The following is a 26872-nucleotide window of genomic DNA, read 5'->3' as shown; positions in this document are numbered from 1 at the left end:
ACTGACTGAAGCGCTATTTACTTCTAAAGTGAAAACATACTCAATGGCCTCCTAGTGACCTCAAGTCAAGGTGATGACATATGAAGCATCTAAGTGAGACAGCAGAGTGGGAAAAAAAAATAAGCAAATAGCACCTTCTACTAACAGAAGGTAGAGTCATGTTACTTGCCTGGGCAGAGATCTCTGCTAGAGGAAGGATCCATTCCATATAGTCCCAACGAAGATGGCCCAACATGTTGCCATGACACCTCCCCACAGGAGTGGGCATCCAAGTTAGATTCCCCTTGCCACCGTGAGTGGGTCAGAGATGGGCATGTGACAACCAGGGTCTTCCCTACAATTAACAAGTTAACATCACAAAGTTCGATCCTGTTTCACAAACTGCAATGATGTGAAGTCACAACTGTCAAAGCTACCTGCCCCAGCAACTTGAAGGAAGGCATCTATATAAGAAAATAGGATCAATGAGAGGGAAGACTGGTTCAGACTGAGAAACACAGTCCTAATAAGATCCTTTTGGCCATGAGATCCAGCTGGGCCTGAAGATACTTCCACCCCTGCACTCCTCAGTTACATGAGAATCTTTGATGTTTTTTGAATTAGAATTCTACCATTTGCCAATAGAAGCCCTGATCAGTCCAACTGCTATGCTTCAAGAAAGTAAGCTGTTTGAAAATCTCACCAGGGTACCCCAGTCATAAATAGAATACAAAGCCACCCTGGCTCTATTCCCTTAACCTGCAGTTGTTTAATAAAGTTAATCTTCAGAAAGATAACATTTACATGCTTTGTGAAGTCTACAGGACTCCAAAATAATCATAGTGAAAAAAATTTCACAATCCCTTGACCAAGATAAAATTGCTTAGTATTTTCATAGATTTCCTCTCGGTTTGGGTAGATTTTTTTAAGCCGAGATCATAGTCTATACATTTTATCCTATGCTATTATTCAACATTGGTCATACATAGCTCCCTACATAATGAAATATGCTTCAAGTACATGATTCTTTAAGTCTTCAATGCATTTTGATTGGCCTCTGCTCCTTGTAATACTTTATTTTCTTGCCTTCCTGGTCTACCACCTTCTCTGCTCTTATTCCTCACTGTCCCCACCAGTCTCCTGTGCTGGCTCCTCGTAACTTCCTCCCCTCAGAACACAGACATGGACCTGGCATCGTTCACTCAGACTGCTCCTCTCAGATACCTAGGGCAATCTTGTTTTCAGGATGTTCAAGTTTACAACTGCACTCTGGACCTCTATTCCAGGCTCTTATTTTTTAAGCTGTGTTGTGGTTTTTATGTCCTTAAAATAGCTCAAGTTTAGCACATCCAAAACTGGCCACCCAAAACCACTTCCTCCTGAATTCCTCATAGTTCCATCAAGAACTCATCCTCCCTGCTGTTCAATTCTAAAACCCTCAGAGCCATCTTTGTGTTCTGTGTTTCTCATATCCTATATCCTCTATCAGTTTCTCTTCCTCTACCTTAAAACATACGGAATCAATTCTCACAAACCATGGGTCACTGCCATAGTCTAAACCACCACCATTTCTCATTTGAAAGAGATCCCCGCTTCCTCTCCTCTTACCTACTCCTTAGCCCATTCTATTCAATAAAATGGCCAGAGTCATCTATTTCAATGTAAATTATGGCATGGCACACCTTGGCTGGAATCAAGTGTCTTCCAAGCTTGCTATGAGAAAATGGCCTCTCCATCATCTACATAAAGCTCTCAATGATCTCAAACCCTACCCTCACTCACATTACTACAGCCACACATGGCATCCTGGCTGTTCCTCAAACTTTCAAGTCCTGTCTCCATCTCAAGGCCTCTCTGCAAAGAAGCTTGCTGTTTTCTGTCTCCAACACTCTCCCCCAGCTATATGCATGGTTCATTATTGGACCAAGAAAAATCCTCTGCATCCCAATCCCCTCCCATGCTTTATACTTCTTGGATAACACTTGCTTTATTAAATTTATCCCCTCCCTCACATTCTCAGCATTCCCCCTGCCCTTTATCATCTTGCTTTGCACATCTTAACATTTGTCAAACCACGATTAAGGTCACCAAAAATCTAATGGACTCATCTTTGCTTTCACCTTAGATTCTCAATGCTATCAAACTTCTCAGCTAACTTTAAGAAAAAATTGAGAAGGCCGAGTTAGAGAAAAAGGAAAAAGTGAGTGAGCAAGCAAGCTAGCTAGCTTCTATCCACTAGTGTCCTCCCTAAATGGCCACAGGAACTTGAAATTCCATCCAGGTCCCTCCCCAACATAGGTGGCAGGATCCAGACATTCTAGCCATTTTCTACTGCTTTCCCAGAAACCTTGGGACTTGAACTTGTACTCATACCTCGCTGTGCCCCAGTGCTGGCTCCAACTTATTTCTTGAAACCCTTCTCCCTGGACACTAGGACATCAAGTTCTCCCTGTCATCACTTCAAGGAAGTTTTTGCTAAGTCCTCCTGTTTTCTCATCTCTTAGGAAACTTAATGTTTCAGTGTTGCCCTACATTTTCCAGGACCTCTGTCCTTCCCTATTATACCCTTTGTTTCTTACATTACTGTGATGGGGGTAGAATCATGTCCCAAATCTGTGAATATGTTTTACTTCAACAAACATGTCATTCAAGTTTAACATAAGAACCTGGAGATGCAGAGCATATAAACTATCCAAGTGGGCCCAGTCTAATCAATATGAATACCCAAAAGCAGAGAATTTCTCCCTACTGCAAAGAGCCAGGGAGATGGCAGCATGAGGACTCAATCTTCACTTGTCAACTACAGCAATGAAGGTGAGGGCCACAAGCCAAGGGGTGTGGATGGTTGTAGAAGCTAACAAGTAGCGCTCTAATCCCCTAGAGGCTCCAAAAAAGAAAGCAGCTGTGAAGACCCATGTGGACTTTGAACCTACAAGTATATAATAAAATATGTTTAACAACCAAGTTTATAGTTTTATGGCAAGAAAACACACACATTGAACTATCAATGCTACCTCCATTGGCTGATGACTCTAATGTATACCTCCTGCCCCATTTCTGCCTCCTGTATTCAACCACTTTGACATAGTATCTTAGAGGTCTATGGCAAAGGCTGCTATTGTCTCCCAACTTTGATTTTTTTTTTTTAAGATCTATTTGAAAGGCAGAGTTAGAGGCACATGCAGAGAGACAAGGTCTTCCATCCACCGGTTCACTCCCCAATTGGCCACAACAGCCAGAGCTGGGCCAATCCAAGCCAGGAGCTTCTTCCAGGTCTCCCACTAGGGGTGCAGGGGCCCAAGGACTTGGGCCATCCTCCACTACTCTCCAGGCCATAGCAGAGAGCTGGATCACAAGTGAAGCAGCCAGGACTTGAACCAGCTCCCATACGGGATGCCAGAACTGCAAGTGGCAGCTTTACCCACTACACCACAGCACCGGCCCGGTTCTCCTTTTCTTAATAAGCTTTTTGATCTATAAGCTGTACACAGCCAGTTGGAATGAAGGCTTCCAGACCCCTCCTTTCTTACATAGAACTAGAGTGGTCACATAGCCACATTCTACCCAATAAGAACAAGCAGAAGTGTCACATGATACCAAAGGAGATGGGAAACCTCTTTTCTCCCTGTTAGCTAGAACGTGGACGAGATGGCTGGAGTGCCACATCCATATTGCATCACAAACCTTCACTGCAAGTATGGTAGAGCAGCAAGATAGTGTCCCATTTCCTGATAACTATGTCAGCCTTGGATTGACCACCTGAAAACTCCATGTGAAGGACAAATGTTCTGTTTAATGTATTATGGGATTTTTGCCACATGTAGCTAAGCTTACTCTTAGACAGCAAATTGGAGTATTTATGACAGAATTGATTTTTCTATGAGAAAAAAAAAAGCCAACCCACAGTCCTTTTTCCATGAAGGACACTATTATCCACACATTTGGCCAACCCCAAATCTTAAAGAGTGACTTCTTTGTGTCCCTCTGACTGGTTCTTCCACAACCCCCCTTTAAATATTGGAGTAATATAGCCGGACCTCTTCCCTGTCTCTCCCCACTCACTCTTAGATGGTCTCAGCCAGCACCACATATTTCAATCCCATCAACATTCCATTGACTGTCAAGTTGACATCTTCCTTAAATCCTATACTTATCCATGCTACCATCAACTAATTGAGTGGCCAAGTTCACAGTCAGAACATTATTAACCCTCATGATTTAATCTTTTATCCTAAAAGTGGTTACCACAGCACTCAATAATTATGTTAGGGTCAGGCCTTTGGCCTAGTGGCTAGGACTGCTTGGGATGCCCATATCCCCTTATCAGGTTGCCTGGGTTTGAGTGTTGATTCCACTTCCAATTCTAGCTTCCTGCTAATGTGTACACTGGGAAGCAGGAAATGATGGCTCAAGTAGTAGGGTCCCTGACACACAGGGAGACCTTGACTGAGTTCCAGCTCCTGGCTTCAGCCCAGGCATTACAGATACTTGGGGTAAACCAGCTGACAGGAACTTTCTCTGACACAAACACATGCACAGACACACACACATTTAAAAGTTATGTTAAGCATTTAGAAGAACAGTTGAGATACCACCTGGAACACTCATTCCATATGGCATTAGCCAGGTTCTAGTTCTGGCTATACTCTCCGTTCCAGCTTCCTGTTAATGCATACCATAGGAAGCAGCAAGTGATGGTTCATGTACTTGTGTCTCCACCACCCACTTGGGAGACCTATATTGAGTTCCCAAATCCTGTTTTTAGCCTGGCCCTCCCTAGATTCTGCTAGCATTTGAGGAGTGAGCCAGTAAGTAGGAGATCAGTTGCTCTGCCTTTCAAATAAGAGAAATAAAAAGAATTTAAGCTCTATTAAGTTAGCATGTATTGTTAAACTAAACTTTACTGTTTAGATGGCACAGTGGGCATTTGGCACAGTAGTCGAGATATCATTCAGAATGCATGCAGCCCACCTTGCAGTGTTTACGTTCAAATCCCAGCTCTGCCAATTCCAGCTGTCCGTTAATGTGCAACCTGGAAGGCAGCAGTAATGGCTATAATAGTTTAATACCTACCCCCTGCATGGAAGACCCCAATTGAGTTCCTGAATCCTGGCCTTAGCCAGGTAGTTGAAGGAATTTGGAGAGAGTATCGGCAGATGAAAATATCCATCTCTGCCTTTTATACAATATGAACATCAGTAAAAGTTTTAGGAGATAGAAGACAGTCATTAGCTAATTTCAAGTAGTTTCTTTAAATAAAAACCACTGGCATAACAGAAGACAATTCAAAACATGATATGTTCCAGGCACACAGTGGCCAAATGACCTGGCTTGTTTCAAATTAAGAATTGGAGCATCGGCCGGTGCCGTGGCTCAATAGGCTAATTCTCTACCTTGCGGTGCTGGCACACCAGGTTCTAGTCCCAGTCGGGGCGCCGGATTCTGTTCTGGTTGCCTCTCTTCCAGGACAGCTCTCTGCTGTGGCCCAGGAGTGCAGTGGAGGATAGCCCAGGTCCTTGGGTCCTGCACCCCATGGGAGACCAGGATAAGTACCTGGCTCCTGCCTTCGGATCAGCGCAGTGCGCCGGCCGCAGCACGCCAGCCGCGGCGGCCATTGGAGGGTGAACCAACAGCAAAAGGAAGACCTTTCTCTCACTGTCCACTCTGCCTGTCAAGAAAAAAAAAAAAAGAATTGGAGCATCCAAATGAAGTGATGGATTTCCTGTCATACAGGAAATTCTCTGAATATTTTCTTACCCTGAAACCACTGTTAAGATTTAGGTGACGGAAGTCTCCAACACGATCTTAAAGAACAGAGAGTCAGAATTCTATGCAACCTGTTTAGAACAAATCAGGTACAGTCAACTGAGTGGAGATTAACGCTGCCTTGAGAAGTTACAAAGCAAAGAAGATAAAACACTATCAACCGTGTTCTCCTTTAAACGAAAATAGTGTTTTCCAAAATTCTAAGCCATTTACCAGTTTCTCATCCATTAATGAAGTCACTCACAGTAACACAGGTGAATGTCAGACCTAATTGAGGACGCAAAGGCAGACAGGAAACAAGCATATCCTACATGCTTCCACTTAAGTAAAGGGTCAAAAGAATATGAAGGAACTTTCAGAAGTTAAGTAAGCAGCAGATATTTGGATCGGGGTCATGAGTATACAAGTGTATCTTTATCAAGATCCCAACTGTATATTTAGAGACACATATGTTTTTATGAATGTCAAGCAGAATTCAGTTTTTTTTTTGGTTTTTTTTTTTTTTTTTTTTTGACAGGCAGAGTGGACAGTGAGAGAGACAGAGAGAAAGGTCTTCCTTTGGCTGTTGGTTCACCCTCCAATGGCCACCGCGTCTGGCGCGCTGCGGCCGGCGCACCACGCTGATCCGATGGCAGGAGCCAGGTGCTTCTCCTGGTCTCCCATGGGGTGCAGGGCCCAAGCACTTGGGCCATCCTCCACTGCACTCCCGGGCCACAGCAGAGAGCTGGCCTGGAAGAGGGGCAACCGGGACAGAATCCAGCACCCCGACCGGGACTAGAACCCGGTGTGCCGGCGCTGCAAGGTGGAGGATTAGCCTAGTGAGCCGCGGCGCCGGCCCAGAATTCAGTTTTAAGACTAAAGTGCTCTATAGGTCTTCTGGAGTAAGAGCAGCAAGAAATAAGTTTCTTTACCATAGGATCTCACAGCCTTTTAATGCAATGTACACTGTATTTCCAAGCAGAGGCTATAGTACACAGGATGTGTCACATTCCACTGCTCAAGGAAAAAACTTCCCACATATATACTAACATCTGTCAGGCACTGACGTTTCAGAAACCCAACAACTGTAGCATAGGAAAAAGTCACAAATGTCATTGTAAAAAATAGTCCACATCTAACTTCAGGCAATCACTTTCTGCTCAACTCTCCGGATTAAACTGGATGCAAAATATGCTCCCATAGAAGACATAAGTACTAGAATTTTCCTGCCCAAAACTCGACATTTAGTTTGGAAAAGTGGACTTTAAATGCCTTCTGGCAACAATTAAGCAGTGAAGTCTTATCTATTGAAGAGCAAGTTTGTAACAAGGAGAACACCCATCATTGTGTACATAACACTTGCCTTTCTGTTCTCTGTAAGGCACCCAATTCCTCCAGGAGTATACTATGGGCATAAAACTTAAGCTTGTAAAGATAGGTCTTACTTAGGTTGGATTCCTCAAGAAGCTGAGACAGAATTGTGTGTAGGAATCTCAAAACCCACAGGGGAAAAGGGAAACAAGACTGAGCAGGCATCTGTGATTCAATCATGACAATGGCCCAATAGATCCCACGACGAACTCTGAAAGCCGTGTAGCCTTAAGATATGAAGGGTCCAGGTCTTTCTATCTTAACAGACCATTTGCTATATGCTGGCTGCCACAGGCAAAGAATATAAACACAGGCAAGGTGGTCTCAGGTTAATTTCCACAGGGAGAATCCGCCGAGAAACATCAGCTACCAACCCTTCCAGCAGCAGGGAGACTGGTTGCGTAGGTCCTGAAGGGGCAGCTGGATAGCACATCCCATTTTCCACCAAAGCAGCCGATGCACTCCTGGGCCAAACTCAGCCAGTATCTGAACTGCAAGAAACATCCCTACAAAAATCAAATCCCTATGCTATTTGTAGACAAGCTCTGTTTAAGAGTCGGTAGCCAAGGACTAAGGTTGTGTCCATAGGCACCCATAAGTATTCATAAAGTACAAGTAATTTTAGGTTACCAAATTTCACAGTGCAAACCAAACAAGAAACTGTCTAGTTTTTGCAATGACCAGAAGCCTACCTATTGGTTATAAGGAAGTATGGCCCGAGAACATCAGACTTCTGAGAACTATAACAAGTTCTTTACAAAAAACTTATCACAGGGCTGGCACTGTGGTGTAGCAGGTAAAGCTGCTGCCTGCCATGCCGGCATCTTATATGGGTGCTGGTTCAAGTCCCAGCTGCTCCACTTCTGATCCAGCTCTCTGCTATGGCCTGGGAAAGCAGAAGATGGCCCAACTTCTTGGGCCTCTGCATCCACATGGGAAGACCCAGAGGAAGATCCAGGCTCCCGGCTTCAGATCAGTACAGTTCCGGCAGTTGTGGCCAATTGGGGAGTGAACCACCGGATGAAAGACCTCTCTCTCTCTGCTTCTCCTTCTCTATGTAACTCCAACTTTCAAGTAAATCTTTTAAAAAAAAAAAAAACTTATCACAATGATTTAGAGTCATTTGCTAACACTTGAGTATATTTAGTTACATTTCCCTTTAATAGTATTCCTCCTAAACTGTTCAGTTCTAGGGCTCTCCCCACATCTGTTTTCAATATATGCTGACAATCAAAACACATGCTCTGAAGACCTTCTGAGAAAAAGTTGCATTAAAAGTTAAGGATGAGTAGGAAGTCCAAAAATACATACAGATATGTTAAGATGATTGCGAGCCACTCATTGAGCAAACATCTTGGCACCAACTCTACGCTCAACTGAGCAGGGCATAGTCCACACTTACATGGTGCTGACATACAACATAATGTGTGTTTCAACAGGAGACTGCAGAAGATGCCAGGGTCTTCATCTCTGCTGGAGAAGGCCACAGAAAGCTTAGTACATTGTTAATAAGAAAAGCAACAATTGAACTTTACTGAGTGCTTAAAATGTGCAATACACACATGGAAATTATTTAGCTTTCAAGTCAGTCCTCGAGGTGTTAGTAGTCCATATTTTAGGTGAAGAAACTAAAATCCAGAGATTAAATAACTTAAAGGTCAGAAATAGTGAGTAGCAGCTCTGGTACTCCAAGAGATCACTTTGGAACTGAGTTTCAAGAGTGAGCAGGAGTGACCCAGGTGGAGACAGCAGTTGGAGAGCGAGAGCATTCCAAACCGATAAACTTCATTTCAAACATGTAGAAGCAGTCAGAGGCCAGCGCCATGGCTCACTTGGCTAATCCTCCACCTACGGCACCAGAACTCCAGGTTCTAGTCCCAGTTGCTCCTCTTCTAGTCTAGCTCTCTGCTGTGGCCCAGAAAGGCAGTGGAGGATGGCCCAAGTGCTTGGGCCCTGCACCTGCATGGGAGACCAGGAGGAAGCACCTGTCTCCTGGCTTTGGATTGGCACAGTGCACCAGCCGTAGCGGCCATTTAGGGGAGAGAAGCAACGGAAGGAAGACCTTTCTAACTGCCAAAAAAAAAAGACGTAGTCAGAAACATCCGGGTTCAATCTATCAATAGGCATAGAGGCAAGAGTACAGGCCTGGGCAGTTAGGCAAACAGGACAGGTGGATAAGAAAGGAACCATGTGCCCTACAACAGTTTAGTAATTGACATTATTCTATTTGCATTTAATAAGAGTTAATAAAAATGGCTATCAAGACCAGAGTTCGGGCTATTCTAATCCAGTTTCCTGTGAAGCTAGGATCTGCTGCCTACCATGGTGTACATTAAGTACTTAAGTCCCTGCCACTAACATGGGAGCCTCAGATCGAGTTCCTGGCTCCTAGCTTTGGCATGACCCAGACTTGGCTGTTGTGGTTATTTGGGAAGTGGAACCAGTGGATGTAAAAATCTGTCTCTGCCTTTGAAACACTGAATAGTAAACGCTTAGTATTGAGAGCATCTTGTAAGGAGAACACTAAGTAATTGACTCTCATTTGAGCTTCATAACAGTCTCGTGAGGAAGGTACCACCATTATCCCATTTTACAATGGAGAAGGCTAAGCTTTGAAGCAAGAAACCAGATTGCTTGGGGTTCTATTTACAGCTACAGAACCACATTCAGTACCAAGGACCTGCCACTCTAGACTGTGCTGTTGGCCAACTGTTCCCCAGGGCACTCATGTGATGCAGAGGAGCAGGATGGGAACAGGGCAGCGAGGGGGAAAACGAGTACACCAGCCCAGCAAGTGGCTGCCACAGCCCTCACCGAAAGTACGGCAGCCATGGGCTGTAGCAGGAGAGTCGTGAGAAATACACAGCTCGAGGTATCACTGGAGGCTGCTGGAGATCTGGCAGCAGGAAAGAGGCAGTGACTAACCAGCAGCCGTGTGTAGAGATGATGCTTCCACTAACCAGGACAGTGACTGGCACAAGCACCCCGACAGAGTGGAGAATGGCCATGGATGCTCAGGAGGTCAAGGTCTTCCCAGCTAGAGGGAAAGGTCCAGAGGGCAGCGGGATGGGTAGATCTGGAACTTCATCTTCTTATGAAAGAACAGATTCAGCCACCAACACGTGGCAGGCATGAGTAGTTAGGTGTGCCCAGGGTGAATGTTAAGGTGACAGGAGTGTAGAAAACCCCAAGGATTCAGCAAAGAGCCCCTTTCTGCACGTGTAAGGTTAAGATCTGTCTGCCTTCCCGAGACAACTCCCAGGCAGCACACTACTACGAGGGAAGCACAGTCACCAGCATTTCTTCTACCAAGCTTACTTGCTACCCTGTGTGAGGATCTAGATGGCATATTTCTCCCAAAGCCAGCCAGCCAGCTGAAGGGCATGTTTAATGGTCAAAGTAAAACTTCCTCGTTCATCAGGGTTATTGTCACAGACCTGCTTAGCCACTCCAAGCCCACGCTGCCCGTGTCAGTAATTCCATTTTGGCCACCAGCCCTGTTGGCTTTGGATGGGAGCTCTGTAGGCTTCTAACGCTTTCAGAACACACCATCCCAAAGCCCGATTTCTGTTCTGCTCAACACTTTGCACCCTTCAACCCAACACATCACAGCATAGCTTATCTGCCTCATCACAAATCTACATACGAGTCCTTGTTTCCAGTTTCATTTTTAAAGCAAAAAGCTTCCCAGTGATAGCATGTAGCAAGGAGAGGGTGAGGGGAAAGGGGAAAAAAAAAAGCCCGTTTGGTCTGCCCTCACTGGCTGTTGCTACCTTGCAGTTTGTGACACACAGAGGGAGGTCTAATCAAGGGAAGGAGGCAGCCAGAGGGCCATTTCATTCCCCTGGAAACCAGGAGCCCCCTTGATGCTGACGTCTGTGCCTACTTTCCCATGCGACTTTGAGGGGGGCTCTGGAGCGATTTCGTGCCGTGCGCCAGCTGAGCGAGCCGCACAGGGAGGGAGGATCTGACTGAGCGGTGGCAGAGGAAGCCAACACGGACCTCACAGTGCTGGAACTGGCTCCGGTCTCGCATGCAGTTTTGGAAGTCAGCAAAAAACAGAAATCAAATTACTCTCATCTGCTACTGGAGAAAGCTCAACCCGGCTTCATTACTATGCGAGAGGCAGCAAGGAATCTAATAACCCAGCGTGCCTACTGTGTGGATCTGAAGATAATGTAAGTTCCCATACTGCTGTCTAATTTTCTGGTTTGAAATCATGCTTAGCCACAGTGCCATCAATTTGATGATAATTTCTAGCGTGGAAAGTTATCCACTGATCTTCAGAGAGGTTTCCTCTTTCCTTTTATTAAGGAAGCAGCACAGTGCAAGCTGAAATTCCTGACGGCAGCTGTGGCAATTCAGCCCAAGACTGAGAACGCGAAATATATCCAATTACTATGGGATTACCACTGCTTGTTTTTATAATTGACTTTCTCCATACACTGTCTGCATCCCTGCTGTTTTGGACTGCATGCCGTCTCAATATTGAGATGACAATCTAGTGTGATCCGAGTAACTGACAGCGTGAGACAGGATTAAACCCAATTCCTAGTAGCTACAAAACTTTCTCAGCCAGGGTCTCTCCCCCAAAGCTGAAAACTCTACCACCTGGCTGAACTCTATCTTCTGCTTAAAGTTCATCCTGCTTTTTTGTCCTTACTTCGCGTTTTCAAAAGATCAAAGCCAACGTTGGAGTCTGCTGGAACAGGGGACACAGGAAGCGCCACCTCGGCTCTCCATTACCGTAATAATGGGAGAGGGGCAGGCAGCCAGAGGATCCCAGCGTGCCCCACAGCGTCAGTGTGACAGAGTGCAGGGACGAAGATGAATGGCAAGCACAGGCTGTAACTTAGCGATCTCTCTACACTTCAGCTGCTGCACGCTGCGGCTCAGAAATGGATATGCTGTGTGAAGAAAACACTTCTTTGAGCTCCATGAACTCTTTAATGCAATTAAGCGATGACACAAGGCTCTACAGTAAAGACGTTTCCTCCGGAGAAGCCAACACTTCCGATGCATTTAACTGGACAGTAGACTCCGAAAACCGCACCAACATTTCCTGTGAAGGGTGCCTCTCACCACCATGTTTCCCCTTCCTCCGTCTCCAGGAAAAAAACTGGTCTGCTTTATTGACAGCTGTAGTGATCGTCCTAACCATTGCTGGGAACATCCTCGTCATCATGGCTGTGTCCCTAGAGAAAAAGCTGCAGAACGCCACCAACTATTTCCTGATGTCACTTGCCATAGCCGATATGCTGCTGGGGTTCCTAGTCATGCCCGTGTCCATGTTAACCATCCTCTACGGTGAGTGGCACCACTTTCCCAGCCGGACCCACGCTGGTCATGTGCAGCATGTGCATGCCTCAAGACACGGGGGACAAGCTGGGCAGAAGGCTCTGTCTATAGACTAGGGTTTACCATGCTGTACCAGTTACTTGGTTTTTACTCTAAAATTGGGTTTCACGGAAAAAATTCAGATCTGTGATTAGTTTGGTGCTTGAAAACATGTGCATTTTGTAGAGGTTATGAAGTTTAACACTTCAAGATCTTTCACATAGAAATGACCCAACACAGTCTTAAAGCAGTAACTTACCTGTCCTTTTGAATCACTTTTTGTTTGTGCCTTTATACTCCCAAACAGTCAGCCTTCAAGGGAGCGCAGTTTTATCTTTGTCACACAGTTTTCCGCACTTTTCGTAGAATGGCCCAACCTTTCCAGTTAGCTTGGAGCATTTGCAGGAAGAGCACTGGCAATGGAATGGACTGAATGCTACAGGAGTCCCCAATTAGCCTAAGTGGATTACTCCCGTTCTAACTGTTCCCTGCCCTAAGAAGCCAGTATGAGAGCGAGCCTTTGAATTATACCCCTAACTCTTTAAAAATGCATGTGTGTCAACGCCTCCTTTCTGGGATACAGCAGAGTAGAAGACCGTCTTGCTTTCATTTCCGGTTTTCAAATAGGCAAACCTCACAGCAAAGTCAATAAACACTGGGACGACTTCAGCCAGGCACAGAACATGATATTTTCTGCAAATGCTAAAAAAATACAGCCAGATTGAGAGCCGGACAATTGAAACATCACCAGTCACCCAGAGCTCAGGTACAGGTTCCAAGAGCCGTCTTGATTAGTTGGGCAAGCTTGAGGGGCTAACAGGTTAGGGTTTTTTTTGTTTTTTTTTTTTAAATCATCCCAACCCTGAAGCGTGTGTGATGAAGGAGGGCAGACAGTTTGCACAGGGCTGCTGCGCATAGCAAAGCCAGCCCCACCCCCACTGCCACCTTGACCATAAGTATCACATCCGAATGATCTCATTAAATTTGCTTGTCATTTCCCCAGACTTGCTGGAAAGAGGTCCTCGCAACCCAAAACCCCGCCCCACTTCGGAATCCAACTCAGAGGGGTGGCTTAAACAGGAACGGCTGCAAGAAGGCAGTCGTGACCCCTGGTACCACCCACTCGGGGTGCAACGGCGCCCCCTTGCGGCAGCTGCTCTGCACTTAGCCTGTTCCAACAAGGGTGCCACCGGTTCCCGAGACCGGAGCCACCCCTCCCAAGGAAGTGCCCCCTCCTTATCTAGGCCTCCGCCACCTCCTGGTAGGGGAAAGCCCCTCCAACAGCAGACATCAGATCCGAACAGGAGAAGCCAGCTTCCGCTCCAGGCAGTGTTGAAGGCTTATTTTTAAATTCAAATTCGTCCCATTTTGACTGAAAGGGTCTGAAATAATAGGCTTGTATCCTTCACCCTTTGTCTAAATAACCCTGGTAGCATTTGTGTGGTAGGGAAAGCAGAGTTGTATGTGGAAAGTTTGTTCAGTTTTGTAGGTCTGTAATAGAAAGTATGCTTTGTAAGTTTTCTTACATGCAGGCAGAGCTAACCCTCACTGCTCCTACGGTTATCAGGATTAATGGTTATATAGCCATCGATTCCCTTCCAAAACTCAAAGAAGGACACTTTGCTTACATGCATAAAGTATGCCCTACTTTCTAGTACAGCAGGTGAGCCATCATGCACCTAATAATGGAGTTGTCTGTCTTTTTAACACTTTATGGTTGGAACCAACATCTTCCCACCCTCCTGAAATGATTTCCCTGGGCTGCTCTTTGCCTGGGCATCAGGACTTACCCTAAGGCTAGCCTGCTGACTGACAGTGCAACCAGGGATGAGAACCACTGCCTTACGCAGCAGCTCTCAACGTGGGATCGTGAACCAGTTGACATCACCATCACCTGGAACCTACTTAAAAAAAGTTAGCTTGGGCCCGCCCCAGCCTCACTAGGTCAGGACCTCTGCGGCAGGTGCAGCAGCCCGTTTTAAGCAGCCATCTAGGCTGTTGCTCACTCAAGTTTGTGAACAACTGCCTCCAAAAAGCAACTCAGAACAAAGACATCCATACTTTTCTTCAATTCATCCCCTCACACTCAAAATACAACTTTAGTACTAACAGTGTTATTAGAATCTCATCCTTCTGAACAAAGACATATTCCCAGTGTGGATTTTTAATTTAGTTATCATCTTGCACTATCTTTACCATCACTGTATGGGATTGGACCATGGAACTCAATGGCTAAGAGACAGTCCCTAACTTTAGGGACCTACAATCTGGAGAAATACACGTACGGGTAAATAACAGCAGTGTAGTGTGGAAGCTGTGCTAACAGAGGACCCCAAAGCATGTACATACTTTAAGTCAAACTTTAAGATTTGAAAGGCAGAGTTATGGAGCAAAAACAGAGGCAAGTCATCCTTTTGACATAAATTGTCAAGACCCAATACAGTGATGTAGTGGGTCAAGTGGCCGCCTGCAGCACTGACGTCCCATGTGGGTGCTGGTTTGATACCTGGCTGCTCTACTTGGGACCTGGCTCCCTGCTTATGTGTCTGGGAAAGCAGGGGATTGCCCAAATGCTCGGGTCCCTGTATCCATGTGGGAGACGTAGAAGCAGCTCGTGGTTTCTGCCAGGCCCAGCCTTGGCTATTGTAGCCATTTTGGGGAGTGAACCAGCAAATGGAAGATTTGTCTCTCCCAATTCTGATTTTCAAATGAATCTTAAGAAGAGAAGGCCCCTCAAGAGGGACAATTTGAATATGCCTCACTGCACTGACATAATTTCAGGTATTAGAAACTTGTGAACCCCCTATTCACAGCCAGCAGGACTTAATGTAGTTAAAGACAGTTGCTAGCAAGCACTGTTCCTTTCATTGCCCTTTGCCATCACCTCTGCCTGTCTGAGACAAACTTATCACAGGGTATGACCCACACACCCCAAGAGGCGCAAGACTGCTTCCTGATATGGTCCTTCTGCATCCCAGGGTACAGGTGGCCTCTGCCCAGCAAGCTCTGTGCAGTCTGGATTTACTTGGATGTACTCTTCTCCACGGCTTCCATCATGCACCTCTGTGCCATCTCACTTGACCGCTACGTGGCCATCCAGAATCCCATCCACCACAGCCGCTTCAACTCCAGAACAAAGGCCTTTCTGAAGATCATTGCCGTTTGGACCATCTCTGTAGGTGAGTGGGAACACATTTCAGCATCACCTTAGAAATGGCAGTGTGACTTTCCAAAGAGACTTGCTCTGTTTCAGTGCACTGAGCCCTGACATCCTGTATCTATGTTACCCGTCTCAAGATGTGTTTCAACATAGTAATGACGAGAAGTGCTTTAGGAAAGGAAATCTGTTTATGTCATTGCCCGCCAATGTGAATGTGTATTGCTTTGCATATCATACAAATGCTAGTAAGGTTTAACACACACACAGGAATAATGGCACTATTCTCCCCAAGTCACATTCAAGGTCACTAAACCTGGGTGTTTCCCAGAGACCTCATTTTCTATCATTGCTGAACCTGTGGTCAGTCTAAGGATGCAGATCTCATACTCAAGAACTAAGAGTGCCTTAGAGTGTAGAAAAAAGTTCCAGGTGACCAGATTCCATAGCTCAGAAGGAAAAGGTGTGGATGGAACTAAGTGGCAAAACTTGCTTAGGAGCAATGCATTTCAGCTTTCCCATGGCCTCTGTGGCCTCTCTTCCTGCTATGACACCACACCAAGTGATTCAACCCTCTTGGCTAGGTTGACCATACACCCACCCTCTTGGGCTGCTCTTCTGTCACACACCCCACAGTCATTCCACAGACAAGGAAACCAGGACTCAGAGTGACATGAACTGTGCTAGGCCCCACAACTAGCAAGCTATTTTGAGATTACTCAGTTCTGATGGGTATGAATCATACTTACATGTTCTCCACGTATGAGAAATCTTGTGCATTTTAGATTGTGGACTTCACATCATGGTTTGAGGTAGACAGGAGAGCCTATTATAAGAGTTTGATGCAGTAGGAAACATGAGTACAGTGGGTTTGTGGCTAACCAGGCAAGAACTGAGCTTCCAGCACCTAGCCCTGATCTTTCTGCTGTTCAGGGAGGGAGTCTGGCAGAGTTTTTGCCACAAGATGCTTGTGGTTTAAGTTTGTGCAATCTTGGATTCATTCTAAAAGGAGTGACAGTAAAAGGACAGCTGTTTGCATTACCAGCTGCTTATAAAACCCTGTTGAAGAGCATCCTAGGACTTGGTTCAGGTGAAGTACAGCCCAGGTGCGGGACCACCAAGACAGATTGCCAGAGGGGGAAAATGAGCAAAAGGAGATTAAGGATGGTGTGAATGAAGCAGCAAAGTTATTGACACATTTACTCTAGTTTTACCCCCATAAGTTGTCCTACCACTAAGAAATGCAAGTTTTTACACACACACACACACACACCGCAATTCTCCCATCTTAGTCCAACATCCCAACAAACAGTAACAAAGTATAGCAGTTTCCAGGCACCTGAGCCACAGACTTAGTAGCCTACGAAACTTATAGGCAGTCAGCTGCAGAGAGGCAAGTTACATAGGATGTCATCACTCACATCTAGGAGTCAATCCAGGTCATTGACTCCAAAGCCTACACTGTCCACTGTGGAATGAGATTGTCACTGGCTGTTTCTGGCTATTGCCCCAGGAGACAGGCATGCTAGAATGGTTGTGGGGGTGCTGGCCAAGGTTGTTGTTCATCTATTTCATCAAAACTTATCACATATCTGCTATGTTCTTGAGCACTGCGACTACTGAAATAGAAGAGACAAGCATTTAATGAGCTCTAACAGATAAGAAAACCTAAGAAAAATGGACTTACCTAAACCCTGTCCCAGAGGCCTGTGAGATATATGGCTGGGAGGGGGGCGGGAGAGGGCGCAGATAAGAACTAACGAAGGGCCTGAGGAGGCTCAGCCCAAGTATTTTTCTAGCATTTCTGCTTCAGTTACTTTCAGATTCTTTGCTTTATGAGATTTAAGTTTAGGTCTTTAGTTCAGCTGGAATTTTTCTAGTTTTATTGAAGTATGTCACAAAGTCATGTGATCTTAGTGTGTGCAATGATTTTATAGACATTTTGTGAAATGACTACAATCAAGTTGTTTAACATACTTTTTCACCTCACCCTAGTTCCTTGCGTTTTCTGGTAAGGTTTATGCAAGTTTCAAGAACACAATTCAGAATTATAGTTGTTATGCACTACATTAGAACCGATTTAACCTAACTGTATGTTGAACATTTCCCCACCCCCCTGCTCGTTTGCCATGTCAGCATTTTAGATGCTTCATGAAAGTGAGATTGTGCCTGTCTGACTTGCCATCATGTCCTCAAAGTTCATTTATCATGAATGTCAAGTTTACAAAATTGACAAGTTGATTATTGTCTGTGATCCAACTTATTTTTGTCAAGTAGTGATTAAAGTTTTTGGCAACTATAACATCAGTTCTTCCTCTTTAACTCATTGATATATCCAAGTTTTCTTTGGTGAATTTGAGAATCAAACTGCCCTTGGAGCCCTGGCATTTAATCATAAATATCAGACTAGGATGATTTTTCTGTTGGTAGATGATTTTTACAGGTCTTCATTTTCTAGCCTCGTTAAAAGAGATTTCCATTTTCCACCCAAGGTATTTAAGGAAAAGTAATTTTTTTTTTAAAGCTTATTCTCCCCTGCCAGGATTTATTTGCAAGGTAATGCGACAGAAACATCTTTCATCTGCTAGTTCACCCCCTAGATGGCTTGAACAACTAGGGCTGGACCAGACTGAAGCCAGGAACTCCCTCCAGGTCTCCACATGAGTGGTAGGAGCCCAAGTACTTGAACCACATTCCTCTGCTTTCCCCAGGTGCATTAAAAGGGAACTGGATCAGAAGCAGACAGGACACGAACCAGTGCTGCAATATGAGATACCTCTATCATAAGCTTTGGCTCGACGCACTGCACAACACCACCAGCCTCTTAATTCTCGAAAGGCTATAAAGAAAATAGCTCCAGATCTCTCATCCTGATGGCTCTTCTCTCATGAATTTTTATTGATTAGAAAGGCAAAGAGACCAATCTCTTATTCACTGATTAACTCTAAATGCTAACAGCTGAGGCCAGGCAGAAGCCATGAATGTGCAACTTAATTCAGGCTGCCCACATGAGGGTCAGGGATGCCCAAGTACCTGAGCCATCATCCGCTACCTCCCAGGATGCACATTAGTGGAAAATCTGAGTCAAGAACAGAAACTAAAACACATACACTCTGGTATGGGATACAGGCATCCTGAGCAGTGTCTTAACCACCAGGCCAAATGACTATTCATATACTTTTAGTTTAGAAGGCAAGGAGTAGAGGAAGTGTTAATTCATTATTCCCATTCAGAAGACTGCCAATTATTCTTTTCATTTCACATTATTTACCCTGATGGTATCTAAAACAATGGCATTTCTTGTGCAAAGTTTGAGCATTTTAGCTCCATTTACCCCTATTGGCTTTTTGCTGTGTCTTCTGAAAACCCAAAAGAATTTTAGCTGTTCTATTAGATTTTATGTATTTGTCATAAATTGACCCTTAGCTGTTGTTCATTGCTTTCTTCATGATTCTGCCTCATTTCATGTTCCTTATTCCTGGAGAACTGATACCAAGAATAAAACTACATGATTTTGTATGTTGTTTTCATTTTAAGTGTATTTTTGCTCAATAGTCAAGGTTGACAGACATCACTTATTCAATGCTGAGAAAAAGTATTTCAACGTTCTAGCTTAACTAAGTTTTCATAAAGAAGCAAGATCAGTCTTTGTAGCAACTTCTTGCCACCCTTTGCCACTTTAGACTTTTAGTAATTTTACTGTGTGCCTAGGTGCAGGTTAATTTTGTTTTGATCTTGAATGGGGCTCGTATCAATTAAGTTTGTGGCACATCTTTTGTCATTTGGGGAAAATTGACATTATCTCCTCAAATATTGCATGAGCCCCATTCTCACTAACCCTCACTTCTGAAAACTGCACCCAATAGGTCTTTCACCCATGTTTCCACTTCCTCTCCCAATCTTGCTTTAATCTGGGTAGTTTTATAGGTTATTTTCCTGTAGTATTAGTCCTCAACAGCTATTTCTAACCTGCTGCTGGGTCCCATCTATGGTTAATTTCAGTTACTATTGTAGTTATAGGTTTTTCCCGATTTTTGTATAGTCTACTTTCTGGAATGATCCCACATGCTTTTCCCATATATTTTCTTAATTATGTCAGATATAAGGCTTACATGGGGATTTCTACTTCCTAGGGTTTTTTCAATTTTAATTACATTGTTTGCATTTTTATTCTTAGTTGAATACTGGGTACTGCCTAAGAAAACTGAGGATAATTTAGCTTCAGCAGGTATAGTCCCCTGAATTATTTTAATAGGGCTTTTGGTCAGAATTCGAGTTTGCCCTTTTAGATCAGATGTGTTCCTTCATGATCTCAGATAAAAGCCCGATGTGTTCTTCATTTTTAAGTGCTCCAAGCTTCATTTTTTAGATCCTTAACACCATGAGATCACTGCTAACTACTTGGCTAATTGCCATCAGTCAACATCTAACAAACTGGCAAAGTGCGAGTCTTATCCCAAGTAGCTACTACAATGCCATCTCTAGTACATATCTAATAACATCACAGAAAAACCACTAGGTTATTTTCCTATTCAACTTCAATACCAGTTCTTGGTTTTTTCCTTAGTTCTCAAATAAAGTAAAGGGCTTGATCTTTTGCATGAAGTAAAAAATGTGCAGAAACCATGGAGAAAAACAATTATATGAAAAACATTGATGTGGCCAGAATAGAAGAAAAATATTATATCAGTGACAAATGTTCATATCCTTAAGATATGAAGAACACCTATATTTTAACAAGAGCACAAACCTTCCAACAGGCAATTTACAGAAACATTTTGAAGTAAATTCATGAAAAATGTTGAGCTTTAGCAGTCATGGGAACATAATTTAAGACAATACATACTCATTTTCATCCCTATGATTGCCACAGTATGTAAAACACTTAGTGCTGTCCTGGACATAGTACAATAGGCAGGCTCACATCCTGCATGTGTAAGTGTGTATTTATTCTTAGACCACAAGGTATTAGTATGTCATCTGCTAATCCCACTTGAGACAAGCTATTCTTTAGAAAAACCAGAACTACAAATAGGAATGTTTACCACAGCAACTTTGGAGAACAGCAGAAGAGTCAGAAGGCTATTGTTCAGATATATTGGCATTATCTAAATTGCAAGGTATTTTGAACCTCTTAAACATTCAGTTAGAACTATAGGACAGTCAAGTAGGGGAGTGCTCCTAAGTGCAAAAAAAAAAAAAAAACAAATTTCAGGTGGTATGTGTGCTATGAGCTGTTTTAGTCTAGGCATTCTAATGGTGATGTATGGGGATCTCTATTCTCTCATACTATTGAGACTCTTAATCCTCGTTTTATCTTGTAATTGTGATCTTCTCCCTTATATTTTTCTGTGTTTTAAGTATTATACCATTTTGAGTGATCTTGTGTTTTGGAGTGAATTTGTTGAGGCTGGTGTTATGTCACAGCAGGTTAAGGCACTGCTAGCAACACCAACATCCCACATTGGCAAGCTGGTGCAAGTCCCTACTACTCTACTTCCAATCCAGCTCCCTGCTAATGTGAGCAGGACAGCAGTGGATGATAACCAACTACTTGGGTTCCTGTCACCCCTATGGGACAATCTAGCTAGAGTTCTGGGCTCCTTCCTGGCCACTGCCAGGCAACGAAATGTAGCCTTTGGTGGGGCGGGGGGGGGGGGGGTGTTAGTTAACCAGCTGATGGAAGCTCTGTCTTGCTCTAGCTCTTGGGGCATGCATTTGTGTGTTATTCTAACTCCCATATATTAAGCAGAGAATGCAACTGTTTACTTGTGTCACTGGTTAGAGAAGCCTTCCTGGAGAAAGTAACCCATCTTCAAGGTTTGTTAGGTTTTAACAAACCATGACCTTGATAACCACATCCTAAGTTACTCCGATTTCTGACAGTTGGTATTGATATTTGCTCCATCTTTTTCCTGGTTCCTGCTACTACATGATCGTTCTACTGTTCACCAAGGCTTCCATCTAATTCTGAGAGTGATCATGTAATTAATCAAGTCAGTTTTCTACCTGCTAGCTTTTAAGTAAACTGATGACAAAGAACCGAGGCATTTGATTAGAATGATCTGGAGATTCTCTGTAGCTTGTTTTCCCCTCATAACCCTAATTTCTGTGATTAGAGATAACCATGACATCCTATAATCTATGAACAGATTTTCTTCATGATTGCCTTGCTAATGCCACATGAAATAGATGCTACCTTATTTCCTGACTGTAGCTCCAGTGTATCAGAAAAATGAGAAGTCAATTTTTATGTCGTCATACTCCAAAGATAACATTTTCAATTCCTTTCCAGAAATGTTCATTCATTTCAGAAATGTATTTGTAGCTCACGGGTTGATCGAGTTACTGTGAGTCCGAGTATTTTTCCCCCTAAAAGGCTAAGTGTGATCATGTGTTTTCTACAGTACTTCTGAAGTAAAAGCCAAGCTGTGTCACATTTGCTCGTTAGCCTAAACCCTCAATATCTGCTTTACCAGAGAATACAAACCTCTAAGCCTACACCACTGGGCCCAATCTCTTGTCTTCACACACGTAACCACTTGCCTGAACAGTGCTGGTATAAGTCTAATAAGGGAGCATTGAGGGACAATGGAGACGATGTAGCTCACTGCAGTCTTCATTCATATTTGTTACATGAGATTTTCAGCATCTTCGTGCTTGATAAAGTTTACATTTTGTTTTCTGTAGTTGGCTGCACAGGGCTTTCATCAGAGCTTCATGATTAGAAGCCAAACTATTGGAGTCAAACCCGGTTTGAAACCTGGCTCTGCCCTCAAACTGTGTGACCTTGAGCAAGTTACATAGCCTTTCTGAGTCTCTGGTGCCTGGTAATAAAAAAGGGAGATAAGTGTATACATTCATGTACTTCAGTTTGAAAAAACGGAATTAAAAGTATTTTTGTGCAAAAAAGATCGAAACCCATGCATAGTTCTTTCATAATACATTTTCCACGAACTTCATGCAGTACTCTCCAAGTTGGGCATCAGTGTAAGGATTAAGTAGGTAAAGTAGTGCTAAGTTTTTGAACATTTGAGCTCTTTCCTACCTGGTTTCAGGTTTTCTGGTAAGTGGTCATCTGTTATCACCACTTACCTGTATCCTGTTTTCATCTGATGCTTTTATCCCCATCTATTGTTTTTATAGGATTTCAACTCTAAGTATTCTTTTAAGGTTTCCAAATTTTGAGTCATTACCAAAAATTACCTTCCCTATTCCAAAGTTACAAAGGAACCTCTCTTCCCTATTACCTATATGGCTTTGTTTTATACATTTAAATCACTGAACCATTTTGAGTTTTGCTTATCATCTACTTTATCTTTTTCAACACTGCCACATGTTGTCCCAGCACCATTTATTTTCCCCTTTGATTTTGTATGCCACCTTTGTTATCTAAGTTCCTATACGTATTTGTATATATCTAGACTTTAATTCACCTATAAAACACAATTGAGGATTTTGTTATTTAGTAACTCCACATTGTCCTTTAGACACTATTTTCACTTATGAGATTTAAAAATAACTTTAGTTCCATGGGAAAAATTGTTATTTGGAATTGCATACAGCTTTATAAATCAACTTTCTAACCATTTTGTACTCTCGTCCTTCTTTCTTGTATTTTTAAACAACCACGAACTATGTGGAATGACGTAGCTATATTTATATAAGTCTACCTAAGATTTTAGCACTTAAGTTGAAAAAAGTTGCATGGTGTAAGTTAGATCCCTGAGGGGTGATAAAGTCTGTTTAGTTTGCCTGTCATATCTTCTGGTTGGCAAAAAGGTGCTCAGAATACATCAACCAACCAAAATGCTCAAAACCAGATGGTGTTCCACTGGCATTATGCCAGAGCACTTCCCAACTCCATGCCTGAAACAAGATTTTAAGGAATTCACTGGGATCCTATCTTCTGGGACTTTCCTGATTGATGCCCAACTCCCTTATGGATACAAGATCTCCTAGAAGTAGGTTTCAGAGACTCATTGAGCATCCAGATCAGCAAAAGCTTTGCATTTACCTGTTCTGGCTCCCACTCCTAGGAAATCATTGTGGGTTAGCATCTACCAGCATGCAATGGGAAACTTGGAGAACTAGCTGAACTCTTTATTCTTCAAGGAGAATAAGATAGGTAAACTAGAGGGGCAGGGGATGAAAGAAGTAGCAAGAAGTAAGAAGTCGAACAAGTCAGTGGCAGCTGACTTCTCTGTGCATGCTAACCTCTAACCACAGAGAGGAAAACATGCTCAATAACATGGCACTTAGGAGCACCATTCTTGCCACTGGAAACTAGTGAGGAGTTCAGTGATCATGCTATGGAGTATCACATTTCATCAGCTGATCAACTTGGACTTAATGTGAACTATGAATTTTTTCCTCATTCTCTATAAAGGAAATGTAGATGAAGAATGGAACATTGAGTTGCTTCTGTCCATTTTAAGCAGAGCAGTTATGTCCACACATTGCCCGTGGGACGTGTCAGGAACGTGTCAGGAAGTGTCGTTGGCTTTTGAGGCTTCTACTTGTAGATCTATTGATCCATCCTAGGCTGGAGAATAGAAATCTTCACCAAGCCAGGAGCTAATGGAGGATCATAAAATCGAGTTATCCCTAGCACCTTTGGTGTCCTGCTCCTTCACTGGCGCGATATGATCCCAACCCAGAGTGGCTCTGATGACCAGCCCAAACTGAAGCTGCGCCCTTGTAAATCAGAACTGCCAGAGAAAATAACTCACTGGTGATTGAGCAGCACTAGGCTCCCTGTGTTTAACCTCAGCCAGAACCTTGTCATTACTTAAGTTCTTTGATGCATCCTTACTGGAGTTCAAGTGTTTTACCAATTTAGATTTTCTTTAACCTTGAATTGTCATTCTGCCAGCAGATGACCTTGTCCCCTTCCCTAAGAACAGGCAACCCAGCACAATTCTTTTTCTACCTTATGACTATATCCATGCCCTTCCATATTTTTTCATCTTGTCTTTCCCAAACAATCTTTGCCTCCTTTCCCTCCTTCTTTCCAATGCATGTTATTTCCACCCCCAACACCATTCTATCCTATATTTTCTATTCATAACCTCTCATTCATGCCTCAAAATACCATCTGGCTGGAGCCTCACTCCCTTTTACTGTTCAAGGTAACCAATGCCCCACTCTTTTCCAACTGAATCCAAAAGACATGTTGTATTTTAACGATGTACTCAGTATGACTATTTTCAGTGTGAAAGACTCAGGACTGTGGAGGATACCAAGTTTTCTTCCATCTCTCCCTGCTTCTCTAGGCCAACACCCAGCCATCGTGCTGACCTTGAACTGTGCCATTAACTCTTCAGTGCAGAGCATGAGCAGGGGAGGAGAACAGCCAAGCAAAGCCCTCCGACTTCAGTCCTTTGGGAAAACCCCAGGTCCCCTTCCACTCTGTACTTTTAAATCTGTTATCATTTCAACCAACTCCCTTGAAACCCACCTGCTGTTTGCAGCTAACCTCTACTTTATATTTGTTTTAATCCTTCAAGCCCCCCCCATCAGACCCCATCTGCTGTCTTTGATATTCTATTATTTTTGAAACACTGAGCAAGTCTACTTCCTCCTCCCCTCCCATGAATAATTTGACCCAATTCTTTTTGTAGTTTTTAACTACAGGTATTTTAATAGTGTAAGTCTGCCCAGAAACTGTCTTGATCCATATAAGCAGGATTACTTGTATATGTATATGTAAACTTCAGTATTCGACATCTGCCCACTTCTCCAAGTCTTAGAACATTAGTGTCTATTCAGTCACTAGATACCCAGGACTCTGCCCCCTCATCACTTCCACATCCTAGCAATTGACTAGTCCTTGTGCATTGATCTTTCAACCTGTGCTACTGCAGACACTGTCCATGAGTTTGCACATTCATTCTCTATCTTGTCACTGAAGTCAACCATATGAAATACAGGTTTGAGTCAGTCTTGCTTGAGCCTCTGTATGTCTGCTGTTGGAGTACAGATCTTTAAATCTGAAGACAAGGTCCCTATGATGCGTGCCCACACCTGTCGTATCATCTACCATAGTTTACCTCACCTTTATTCTCCCACTATAGTAAGTTGTCCATTATTCCCCTGCCATAGTGCCCACTTTTTCATCTACTACTTCAAATGCCCTCCCATTGCCCTTGCCAATCTCAAGCCGCTTTCTTCAGTTTTGCAAAAGCCACTTAGTGTTAAACAGAATGAAAGACTTCTAGGAAAATTTGAACCATGGAAATGAAATACTGGTGGGCACTTACAGGAAGCATTCACAGGCAAGGATGAATGTAAAATAAATACAGAAATGGTCACAAATTAAGATTCCACCCTTGCATGAGAATGTGTTATTTGTGTAAGGATGACTCTTCTGTAGAAAAGCCACGGAAATGCTAAGAATCCTGGGGAAATTCCTATTTTTAGAGAATATTCCTAAAGAATGGTTCAGTAGGAACTTAGGGGAAGTCTGGAAGCTGGAAAGCTCTGAGCAGTACTGCCTGCAGGGTCAGTTTAGGATTTGGCCAGACTTCACATCTGTTCGTGACTGTGCTGCAATCCATGAATAGATTTTGTTCTTAAAGTCTCAGGCTTTATGTGCATTCCAGGTATGTTTATGCAAGCACTTTCATTGGTAGCTTACAAGGTGATCCAACACTGGGGTACTTCATTAGTTCACCCAACAGGGTACAGGAAAGTTTACTTGGGGTGTAAGATATTTTGATGTCTCCAAAAAATGCATGGATATACTTAAATAGACTTCTCATAAATCATGAAGATCATACTGTTTTGACCTCTGAAGGTCAGGAACTTTTTTTCCAAGTTTCTCACCACTAGCTCAATACATTTAACAAATGCTGAAATTGACTGCTAATGAACCAAGCATGATTTAGTCAAGCAGGTGCGTCAGTCTGGTTCCTTAAGTCAAAGATAAGGTGAGGCAGAATTACAGAGTCCTCATTTAGAAGTTTTCACTCCACATTAGGGAAGGAGTAGCAAAGCACCTTTCCAGATTTCAAATAGCACTGTATTTTAAAGGTAGCACTGCTAATTAGTAACTTGCCCCCAGAATGTAAGAGCAAAGATAAGAATGACTTAAATCATTTCCCTGATGCTCTTTTGAAATAGTTTAGAAAACCATCAGTCTTATGTAGGATTTGTCTGGAATTAAATTAGGTTTTGATAATCCTCTGCAGCTTTATAATTCCATTTTCTGCGGTTAAGTTTCCAAAGCTAAGATTGCCAGCAAGCCGCTGAACAAGAACTTTGTTCTATTAGCAAGGGATT

At 43.3% G+C, this 26872-nt stretch overlaps 1 protein-coding gene across 4 annotated transcripts in view; it reads left to right on the top strand.

Annotated features, from left to right (window-relative positions):
- HTR2A (5-hydroxytryptamine receptor 2A) overlaps positions 1-26872 on the top strand; it is a 94553-nt gene that overhangs the window by 23580 nt on the left and 44101 nt on the right. For 3 of the 4 annotated variants that reach the window (XM_051832243.2, XM_051832242.2, XM_070048807.1), the window contains one exon: positions 15411-15611. In XM_051832243.2, the coding sequence (XP_051688203.1) occupies positions 15488-15611 (124 nt within the window). In that variant the 5' untranslated portion in view covers positions 15411-15487. Of the gene's footprint in view, positions 1-9697; positions 11274-11409; positions 12403-15410; positions 15612-26872 lie in introns of those variants that run through there. The other variant, XM_008273798.4, reaches the window with a different exon arrangement.

The sequence above is a fragment of the Oryctolagus cuniculus genome, chromosome 9 (assembly GCF_964237555.1).
Source record: "Oryctolagus cuniculus chromosome 9, mOryCun1.1, whole genome shotgun sequence".
Lineage (NCBI taxonomy): Eukaryota > Metazoa > Chordata > Mammalia > Lagomorpha > Leporidae > Oryctolagus > Oryctolagus cuniculus.
Note: the sequence above shows the minus strand (reverse complement) of the source record. Positions and strands in the feature narration are given on the sequence as shown.